The 11,450-nt window shown below is 33.5% G+C and overlaps 1 protein-coding gene and 1 long non-coding RNA gene across 2 annotated transcripts; one reads left to right on the top strand and one right to left on the bottom strand.

The window, feature by feature from the left end:
• The first annotated feature begins 2,039 nt into the window (after positions 1-2,039).
• Positions 2,040-5,268, top strand: LOC125653186 (uncharacterized). The gene is made up of 2 exons (XR_008801412.1): positions 2,040-2,171; positions 3,784-5,268. It is a non-coding gene; the product is annotated as an uncharacterized LOC125653186 (long non-coding RNA).
• A 4,756-nt stretch (positions 5,269-10,024) lies between these two features.
• LOC125676365 (uncharacterized) lies at positions 10,025-11,245 on the bottom strand. Its single transcript, XM_056161061.1, has one exon. The coding sequence runs from the start codon at positions 11,243-11,245 to the stop codon at positions 10,025-10,027; it is 1,221 nt and encodes a 406-aa protein (XP_056017036.1).
• Between the last annotated feature and the right edge of the window lie 205 nt (positions 11,246-11,450).

Here is an 11,450-nt window from a genome sequence, read left to right on the forward strand (position 1 = left end):
AATGGTTTGGACCATGTATATTTGCCTGGATAGGTCAGTTGGTAGAGCACCTGCACTAGTGATGCAGGAGTCTCAGTTCGATACCTGGTCCTGACATACATTTTCTCCTTTCTTAGTACGGGAAATTCCCAATCTATTTTAGTCTAAAGTAGAAAAACTATGTGAAACCCACTTTTTGTTTAACACAAGGTAGTAAACAATAGATTGTCCATCTAACCAACAGTTCTGACACACTGTAGAGCACCAATTTTTTTTGACACCTTATTTTTGCAAGAAAGTCATATAGTATTTATTAGCAAGACAAATTTTTTATAGAAATCTGTATATTGTTGAAAATAATCCTTAACATTAAAAATACATGTAAGCATCATTACATAAAAATAAAGCTCTAAAGAAAAAGAAGTGATTTGCAGCAGTAGTGAAACAGTGAAAATTTCATACCAGTATAAAATATATTCTAAAGAAAGCTATTAAATTAGGGTTTGTTTGGGTAACCATAAACAAATATATACACTTTTCGTTATAGGTCCAGCAAATTTGCTGTATGTATAAACACTGTACATTGACCATTTCACAACTTCTGAGCTTATGTATTCATTCAAGTTTCATATAAGTTAGAAAAAGATGAACCCTAAGATGAAATTCAGTAAATTGCTTCAAAACTGTTGTACTCGGGTTGTAACCATAGTCTTAAGTTAGGGCTATTCTAGAAATAAATACATGGGGGGGGGGGGGGGGGGGGGGGGTCGGGAGGCACCTTTTGTATATACCAAGCACCCATAAAAAAAATAAAAAATTAACCCATGACCCATCAAATTTATAAACTCATTTTACAATGACCCATCTAATAAAAAAAAAACAACTAACCAGACCCACCACAAAAATATTTTTAAAAATGAAAACGGTACAAATCTCGCGAGGTTTTCGGGACAAACATTCTAGTCAATGACGCGGTAATGCCTGTGCGACATTGTATCACAGTAGTTCTGAAGAAACGATGTCACATCAACAATCAAAGGCATCTATGGCGGGAATGTTGGAAAGATTGGGAGTCCAAACGATGCTATTATCATGAAATTGGTATGGATATGTTTTTCCACGAATCGTTCGTCTTCTAATGGAGCCCGCGCCCGGAGGCCTCTATATCACCATCACACCGACTGATAAATATAACGCATCGGTACCCTCATATAAATCAACTAAGGTTTGCCTATTTTTATTAGAAAACGGAATACCTATTGGTTTCAAAATATTCCCAAAATCGACGCACTGTAAACTGTAATAATCTACAGAACAGAGTTCGCCGCCATCACGTCCAAACGGACCCTACTAAACGCGCCTCTAATTTGAAGAGTGCTGTAATAGAAAGTTATGCGCTGCAAAGAGCGACAACTCGAATAGTTCTATGTTACTTCCGATTTCCGATTTCGAAAGCAGCATTTCGAAAGCACGTTTTCAATTTTCCCTCCGACGTTTTGTAACCAACACGACAAGAGCGACAATAAAAATATTCTGAAAACTCAACACCCACGTGGCACAAAATAAAACAATAGAAACTGTCCACTACCCATAATAGATATTTTTTTAACAGTCCAACCACGGACCAATTAAAATATGAAAAAATAAGACCACCCACACAAAAAAATATCGTTTGCCGCCCGACCCCCTCCCCATTTGATCATTTCTGGAACAGCCCTTAGCATATTGAAGATAGATAAATTATAAAGGACTAAGACCATGTTCATCAAAATTCGGCCTAACGTCCAAAGTGAATAATTTTTTGTTAGAAATATTCTCTAACATGTTCTTGTCCTATAATGTACTGGTTTTTATATGTAGAGTTCGTGAAAGAACACTATTTTTAGGTTTACATTACTAGTATAAATCCTATAATTTGCTCTACTTTTTAAGATTGCGTCATACAACGTCGCTATATATTATTAGAAGTGGTAACGTATTGTAAAACATAATTATGCAATGAGCGGTTTAATATATAATAAGATCTTGAAAAAGAAATTTCTTTCAAAATACGCAATAAGGTTATTTTACTTATAGCCCGAATGGCACACCATATTTTTCAATCCTTCATTCGGCCATTTTCACACGCCGCGCCGTTAGCCTGTTTGTGCTGTTCGTGGAAGTTGCAGAGGATGTACTCATCGCATTTCAACGTAAGTTTTAGAAATATGAATATACTTCACCTCTACTCGTTAAACTGTATAACCAAATAGGTGTACCAATTGCTCTTAAAAATAATAAACAAGTCGCATGGAACGAATAGTATGGTGCGCCTGTGGTGTGTTGACAAACACGTAATATTCACGCATTGGGCTGTTGGAAATCCCACAACAAATCTGTTAACTGTTGTCAACATATATTTATTGTTTATCTATTATAATTATATATTGTTAAGATTTAAAATTGTATGTACAGTATATCAGCTGATCAGAAAAATCAGCTGTTTCACGATCATGCCATTTTCAATTCCAAGTGCATGACCTTCTCGGGTCTATTTGAATTTTCTTACATGATGTTTGACTCACTTCACACTTTGAACTTTCCATGTATCATTGTATGGTCTAAAAAGTATTTGTATAGGTTAAAGAGACATATAATTGTATATAGATGTATATTTCCATAATGGTATATGTCTCTGGGGTAACATGTAGGCCTGTGGGGGGTTATAGGTTGAATAATTTTCGAATGATTTGGTATTCTAGTATTCTACTATGTTTAAACTTAACTTAGTGATTATTTAGTAATCAAATAAAAGTTATATGATGAATCGATACATTTCTTCAATTTACTGTAAATAAAAACTGTTTCTGTGGTTTGGAATCTGTCTGGTATTAGTGCATAATAAATAACTTCATAAGTCAATAAATATATTCTTGTTGTAGTGATGACATTTGCAAAATCTGTGAGAATAGAAAAAAATGTGTTAGGGTCAACAGAAATTTTTAATTAGGGTAGGTCGGGAAAGTGGAAACCAATTAACATATATATATTTTTTGGCCTTACGCGGAAACATGGATTAGAAAAGTTTGAATGATTTTTACATTCAATAATTTTTAAATACTTAAAAGCACCATTAAGCCAGGAAAATCATAAGAACAGTTTGGTTTTATAATTTAAATATGCCTTATTTCAAGATAAATTGTAAACATGTCAAACTTAATTTCAACAATTACACTTACAACTTACATGCCTGCATTGGGATTAGATATAGAATCACTCAGAGAATGTTGAATTTCATGGGTACTACCATGATTTAAGCATATATTTTTTTGTTAGCTTATCTCCTTTATATTATTGAATATTAAATTTTTCCATACATCTACCACAAGAAAGAGCATGAAAGATAAAAATATTTTGTGAATTTGCTGATAATTGTGAAGTAAGATACATGTAATATATCAACATTAGCTACAACAAAAATTATTAGATGGGGAATCAAATTCAAATGAAATGTTTGTGTATATAATTATTTATGCAGAAATGTACATGTAGCTAGACTGTCCTCTATTGTTTAGTTGGAGACATGTCAATCTCCCACCGAATACATAAATGTAATTTTTCTGAATTCTATATCAATGAAAATACATGAGGGCATGAAAATACAACTTTTATATGAATATTATAATACAGGGGTTCGTGTTTGCCCAACTATCTATTTTGTATTGCTTGTAGGAGTTATGAGATTGATCACTGTTTGTTATCTTCACCTTTCATTTATGATATAGTTTTGATAATGATATAATACTGGAGTAATTTGAATTTCAGGATGATATAATATGTACAGCAAAAATTGATGGCAAGGGTGACATGAATCAGATTGACAAGAATCCATATTCCTACTCCTCAATAATGCTTTCATCACTGCCATCAGATTCATCAATGATAGTGGCATCAGTGACACATGCGGATAAGTGTTGGACATCACTGAAGGAATAGCTTCCTTGTTGTGCCTGCCAATAGCAAGGTACCATATTATACAGCAGTTATGTGGAAACAGATTCCCACAATAGGGGGACCAGATTGACACCTACATTGTACAGTATCAGGCAGTTATATCAGAACTGGAAAAACTGGATCCAAACAAGACTATATTGCTTGGAAGAAACATGTCGACTCTGAAGTTTAACCCTTATTAACCCATGGCACTTCTATGTCATTTGAAATATACCTGTGGAGGTTTTTAAAGTGGGTTTTTTTTTGGGGGGGGGGTTATTATTTGGAAGAATTCATATTTGATGATTCAAATGAAAATCTGCATGTTGAATTATGAATGTCATAATGTACTTTTTGAATGATGAAAAGTGTAGAGTCAAAAGTTATCAAATTGTCAAAAACACTGGTCAGGTCTGAATTCATCATCTTGGACACCTTGCATTTGGAATTATGATCTCTATGAAGAAATGCTGAAAATCTTGCAAAAGAGGAAATGACAAGTTGGGGTCCAAGGCACTTGCATATATGCATGAGAAGGTGTTCTATCCAGGCTTGAGGTCAATTACATAGCATTACCTAGAAAATTTCACATTACCATTACTCCTATTTTGAAATATAATGTATTACATTACTTGAGAGTGAATTTACATTACACATTTACATAACATACTGTCAGATATTAAAGAAATGGCAGAAAAATTATTTCTGTATTATGATTTTTAATTATACATTAACATAAGTACACAAAATATTCAGCAATGTTAGGAAACATATCTATTAAGTTATTCATTGCATTTGATTGTCATCAATGTTTCAAATGCTTCAGTCAATCACTAATAAAATGAATTATTTTAAATCTTCGAAATATCATCAAATATTTGAAGTAGTGTAAATGTAATGAAAAATAATTTTTAGTACAGTATGCATTACATTACCATTACTTGTAATGCAAAAATGGTCCATTACACCCCCATTACATTGAAACTGGTTGTCATTTAATTACCATTACCCCAGGCCTGGTTCTGTTGAGAGGTATTGAAATTCTCTGTAAAGACTTTGTCTCAGGAAGTGGCCGAGATTGGTGGTGACAATTTTGTTGGATGTGAATTTACTGACACACATGTCTACACTTGCTACACAATATAGCATGTGGTGGTTTCAACAAGAAAGTTCTTACTCTGCAGGAAATGACGAATAGCTAATGGATTCACATTTTTTCTGACTTTTCTTCTGTACATTAGATGCATTGGAAAAACTTTCCTTTCCATTATCTTTTGCTGGTTCATTCTTTGAAATAAAATCAAGTCCGAAAATAAAGTATTTTGGTTTGGGTTTTTTCAATGAATTTTAAAAAATGTAATCTGTAATCCTTGCATATTTTGTTGGTGTTCTGTGATTGCTATTTTTATTTGTATTCAGGTATAATTTCATCTTCAGTGTCTTGAAAGAAATTAATTTTTCAATAACGCCAAGAAAAATGTAGTTAACAGTATTATTTAAAAAAAAATTATTGACACGGGTAGGAATTGAACCCGGATCTCCCGATCGAAGGACAGGCTCTCTACCACTAAGCCACGACATCTCTGACGTCACACGCTTAAAAATCCTTCATAGGTTTACTTGCCCTAGTTAACGTTATACTTTCGATATATCGGCAATAGTTTTAGTTATATCAATGCATGTTCTATAAATTCTTTTCATTTTGATCTTAGTAATTCTGTTGGTGTCGTCTAAATAAAAACTTTCTATAGCATTGAAGGTCCGATTTGTTTACACATCAAAATTCTCTAGCTTTTAGAATTCCTGCACAAACTTATGATAAAAACACCACATAGGGGTGTATTCTGCATGGAAATGATGTAGACTCCACATAAGTATGTTGTTTTAATTTTTCAAAGCAACATAATTAATAAAATACCCACAACTCTCACAAAAATAAATAATTCCGGATTGCTCTCGATTTAATTCAAAGTTGATATTCATCAACAGCACACCTTTCGATCCAAAAAATCGTTCGTGCAAAATTTATTTGTATTGATAGATTTTGATAGACTACAGTCAGTTTCTGGATCGAAGGTCGTGTTTTATATGAATTATATGACTAAATTTGAAAAAAGTGGAGATTTCTGCAGAAAACCAGACCGATACCGGTTTTGTCTTGTATAGAATTCCACAAGCTGACGTTTTGGCGGGGAAATCTTGGCACGTCGCGATGGTATAAAGATTATATTATCAAATGATAACAATTTTATTTCAATTCATTCTGCTTTATTTTTTAACACACCACAGGGCCGATATAGCTAAACATGGTCTTAGTCCTTTGCTTTTCTCTGAGTGTTAAGTTCAATAAAACATTCTGGTGATAAGTTTCAACAAAACAAGAACATAATGCACAAAAATAAGACCTTTCCATGGATTTGTATTTTTTGTACTTCTTTTGGACGTCTGCAGATAAAAGAGTCATGCAATCGATATCTTATTTTTGATTCAGCTAACATGAAATATAGCATTGCAAATGAGCTGAAATTAGATTGAATCATTGTCGGAAACCCACAGTTGATTACGATTCGTTCCTTTCTCCATCACCCGTGGGTCCATTCATTCCTACTCGCTCGTTCTCATGAATAATTAATGAGGCAATTTGATTGGGCGCTCATAGAAAACCCTAAGCGATTTGTCCAATCAAAAAGACGCTTTCACCCCAATTTCGGTATAGAATTGCTGTGGTAGCAAAGTTAAGTTAGTGCTACCTTTAAAAACAGAAGAGTTCCATTACTATAACGATTACTTTGATTGGACGATATTTTAAAATATTTATTCATTAGAACGAGCGAGTAGGAATGAATGGACCCACGGGTGATGGAGAGAGGAACGAAGTGTAATCAACCGTGGGTTTCCGACGATGAGATTGAATATTTACATGTGTATATTCATCCACCTCAAATCACACATACACACACACACACACACACACACACACACACACACACAAAACAAGCATGCAAATATGGCTTCATTACCTTTCTTCTCCAAGGACACATGTTACCAGGCCCATAATCATACAACAGTTCTGTATCTGGAGGTATTGGTTTTAGAGAGTAAAAGCAAATAACTGGCTTCTCATCTATCTCAATGACTTTTGGCTTACAATTTGGATGAAGATGATCATCGTTTAACAGGCGTCCAAACGTCCAAACGTCCTGTGAAGCATCAACCCTTAATGAAAAAAAATTGCACCATAAAATTCAGCCTAGCTTGCATGACTATGATTTTGTCACTGGAAAATGTTGATGCTGCTAAATAATATCATAAAGGCAAGATTTCTGGAGCTACAATTAACTTGTACATGTATGAACTACATGTAAATTATAAATATATTTGTATTTGAAATGATTTGAAAACAGGATGCAACTTGAAAAAAATCTTGCAGATTATTTTGCACAAATACTACAAATAAAAATATGGTTTTCAAACCTGTCTTTGCCCTGAGTAACCGGAAGTAGCAAACTTGTGACGAGATCAACAGTTTTAGACATAGTCTGACATTCCTATGTAATCATGAAGATTTCATATAAAATTTTGAAAATCTTTTTTAATACTGTACAATAAAAATAAGACTTTTCTTGTTTTTTTTTTAAAGATAAATTTCAATAATTCTAAGGATCATTAGCTTTTGTATTGTACGTATGGTTCAAAAGCTGATGTTCAAGGTGTCGCATTCCAAACACCAGCTACCTACATATAACTTGTATGCAATTTTTTTCACTAAAAGAACTTTAATTCTATGAGGAAACCCTACTTGTATACACAATATTGCTTGACTACCTTATGAATTTCACCTCAGTAGAAGACCGATAGGATTAGTTTATTGGACATGAAACTTGTGAAGTTGATATCAAATAGACATAAATTAGGATGTAAAAGTTCAAGTTTTTGACCTGCTTAAGGCAAGGTTTACGACATTTTGATATGTGGCGAACAAAGTCATGTTGCATATCAGTATGTTCAGTAGGAATTTATCTTTTAAAAATTGACTTTTTAAAAAAAATCGCCCATGTCGTTTTTTGACCAGATGGGCTTATTTTTGTGATGTTTTACATTTTCGGGATCTTTGTACAAAAGGGAATACTAGTGGTATAAAAACTACACGAGGCAAACTTATGGGGTAAAAAACTGGTAGAATTTTTGAAAAGAGTATTATCTATAAGATTATCCTAATTGGTAGAAAAATGTTATTTTAAAACTCAAAAAATAGCAGTTTTTATATCCTGAATAAAATTTAAATTGGTTATTGTCATGGCAACAAAAAATATATATTGAGCAGCTTTATAAGGTCTACGTCAGAAAAAATTACTTTAAACATAATATTTGGACCATAAATATTTGTCTTTGAGGATACTATTCACAAACAATGATCGATTATAACAGCATCAAATTAAATCCTGCTTTCCCTACTGAGCAAGATTCGCAGAGATTACATGGTCACAACATAATTTTAATGGTTCAAATTAACCATAGCGCATACTACATATGTATATAAAAAAAATCAGAGCTCCAGATAATTTTTTACCACAAAGAGTATTTACCCCCTGATTTTCAAATCAATGGGTATTTTGCTTTTGAGAAAAAGTCAAAAGAGTATTTTGTTAATTTACTGATTATCTGCTGTTTGCCACTATTACAGAATTTGATCACTTAGTCTTAATATAACCAGATATCATATGACTGAGTGTCTGGCATATCAAAATTTAATACCTAAACAATTTTCAAAATCCCAATGACAATGAATCTCAAATACATCTACGAATTAACATTTAACGGAGAAGGTTTTTGGTAAGAATTTTAGCTGGTTATTATTTATATTGCACAATTTAATTAAAGAGTTTGGGTCCCTAATTCCCATATTTGTTTTCCTGTACATTTTGTTTTTTTTTTAAATTGCATTCATGAAGGCAAGCAATTATCATATAATGTGATTACAAACACACATAAGACACTACCCCAAAATTTAGTTAAATTTGACTTAAATTGTGTTTACTTGAACTTGATTAAGTTAAACAATTACATTGTATTTTATGAAATGTAAATTACTTTGCTGGTACAGTAGCAAAGGAATTCTGGGAAGGTTTCACACAAAAATTTGTTTGACAATTAATGTATAGATTTCAGTTTGAATTTCCTGTTCTTACACAATTGTCTATATTGAGCTCGCTTTGCAAGCGGCACGTTGCGCCTTGCTACGCTTGCTATTAGTATATGTTCATGCTTTTTACAGTGAATAAATCTCTTATTATATTTATATCCTTTTCATATCAACAATTGTGACATCACAAGGTTTTTTTTTTGTTTTTTTGATTTTTTATTTGACTTTTACATTATATAAATATATGTAATTTAATCTACACAATAATATCATCAATATTCATATGCAAAAGACATTTCATAAATAGAAAGAAGGAGAAAGAGAGAAAGAAAGAAAACATATAAAACAAAGGGGGCATGGAACAATGCCATGATTTGAAAAGTAAAATATGCCCCTGAAGTTTAAGAAGACAGTAAGATATAGTGAATAAAGAAAGGAAAAACATAACATATTTACAATAACAAAATCCTGTACGATGCTGTATCATCGTGCAATCATTGCATCGGTAAAGAATTGGTCAAGATGTAACATAAACACAAATAGTAAAGATATTACACAAAGTGACAAACATTTGTGCACCCAATGTGCATATCGGAAACATAAACTGCCTTACAAATCTTGAACTGAAAACAGTAGGACATTTCATATCCGGAATTACAACAAGTGCGTCCCAAGAACGGAAAAGATAAATCCGGATTATATATAAATATTCAAGTTAGAAAAACAAAAACATGATGTACATATTTTACAAATGTTTTGCAAACTTTCTGTGAATTCATAACATAATATAGTACAAAATAGGCCTAAAATATATTATGTTAACTGTTGGAAATCAACTATATTAATCTACGTTCATAAAATGGATATTGTTTTGGTTTTCCAATTGGCTTTAATAAGTGTCTTGTGCCAAAGAAATCACATTGACAATATTCACAGTTTAGCTGCGGCACTTAATGCCAGCTTGTTCATGATGTCAAACCTAAGTGGACCTAAATGTTTACCAAGCTTCCTGGAGACAATGACAGCGACGTTTAGAAATCCTTGGTCTGCCAGAGTTTTCAACATGCGTCGACCTGCCCCGTATTCACCATTGTCACAATAACCATCGTGAATTTTACCCTCTGCATCTTTGAATCGGTACGCTAATATGTTGTGATTTGCACAGGCGAAATCTGGGTCTCGAAGTACTTTTTTATACATATTTCGTACCTCTGCGTATGTATCTGCCGTAGAGGATAAGGACGTGAAAATGTTTCCTTCTTGAGAAAACTTGTCACCATTGATCACCGTGATTCCTTCCAATTTGTCCACCTCTTGGTCATCCATCATCAAGATGTCTTCTGCTCTAGGTGGTAACACTCGATCCCGATATATATTCCCATTAGGAAATACAAGCTTGTTACCAACTATCTTGGTTTTGACATTTTCCTCTCTGTACTTGTTGTTCATTTCCTGCAGTTTTTTCTTGTTCTCATTCATCTGCAGCGGCGTTTGCGGGGTTATGTAGAAAGGCATGTCCGAAAGTCCCGATATTTCTCTCTTCTGTCGGATTGCGCTAAGGATACGATCCTTATTACTAGAGTTTTGAAGTTTTCCTGTTATAGTTCTGGGCCTTGTACTCCCCGAGTTTTTTTGTCCGTTTCTATGAATACGTACGAAATTTACATCTATTTGCAAGTGTTCTTTAATCAATCCGCGAACTTTGTGCGATAAATCTTCATCTTCTTCCTCTGATAAGTTATGGATCAAGATGTTGTCCCTCATCGATCTGCCTCTTAGATCCACCACTTCGTTTTCTTGTTGGGTCAGTCTTCTGTCCAAGTTAATTACAACGGATTTTAGAACTTGTAGCTCTCTACGTAGGCAAAAGTTTTCCTTTCTTAGACTTTCCAACTCTGATGTGTTATCTTCAAACTGTTGGCCCATGTACTTAATCCGCTCATCGACGCCATCTTCATCCCACAAATCTTTATTAATATTGTCGATGGATTTTTGAAGTTGACTGATATCGTCTAGTTTTCCTGTTATTGTCTTTAAACTATCTTGGATAGCGGACATTTGACGATCTGTACCGCTGGTATTGAGTTCTGACGGAGAGACATTTTTATTATTTCTTAACTTACGTGATGTGTGCTCACCTTGGGAGGCCATGGTTTAGAAAAATAAAGTTATCGCAAAGCACCTCTTTCGTATCCACAGAATTTTAGCACAGTATATTCCTGTTCGAATACAAACACCACTGCAGTATATGGGTAACACAATATTCAGATTTCACATCACATAAAGACCAAATTCCCTCCCTAGTTTAAACTGTGACCGTCCTGGCCATTAGTCACGTGATCTCTAGTCCATCACA

Source organism: Ostrea edulis, chromosome 3 (assembly GCF_947568905.1).
Source record: "Ostrea edulis chromosome 3, xbOstEdul1.1, whole genome shotgun sequence".
Classification (NCBI taxonomy): Eukaryota; Metazoa; Mollusca; class Bivalvia; order Ostreida; family Ostreidae; genus Ostrea; species Ostrea edulis.

Excerpts from the sequence above, each read along its gene's own strand:
- LOC125676365 (XM_056161061.1), bottom strand. The coding sequence starts at position 11,245 with ATGGCCTCCCAAGGTGAGCACACATCACGTAAGTTAAGAAATAATAAA.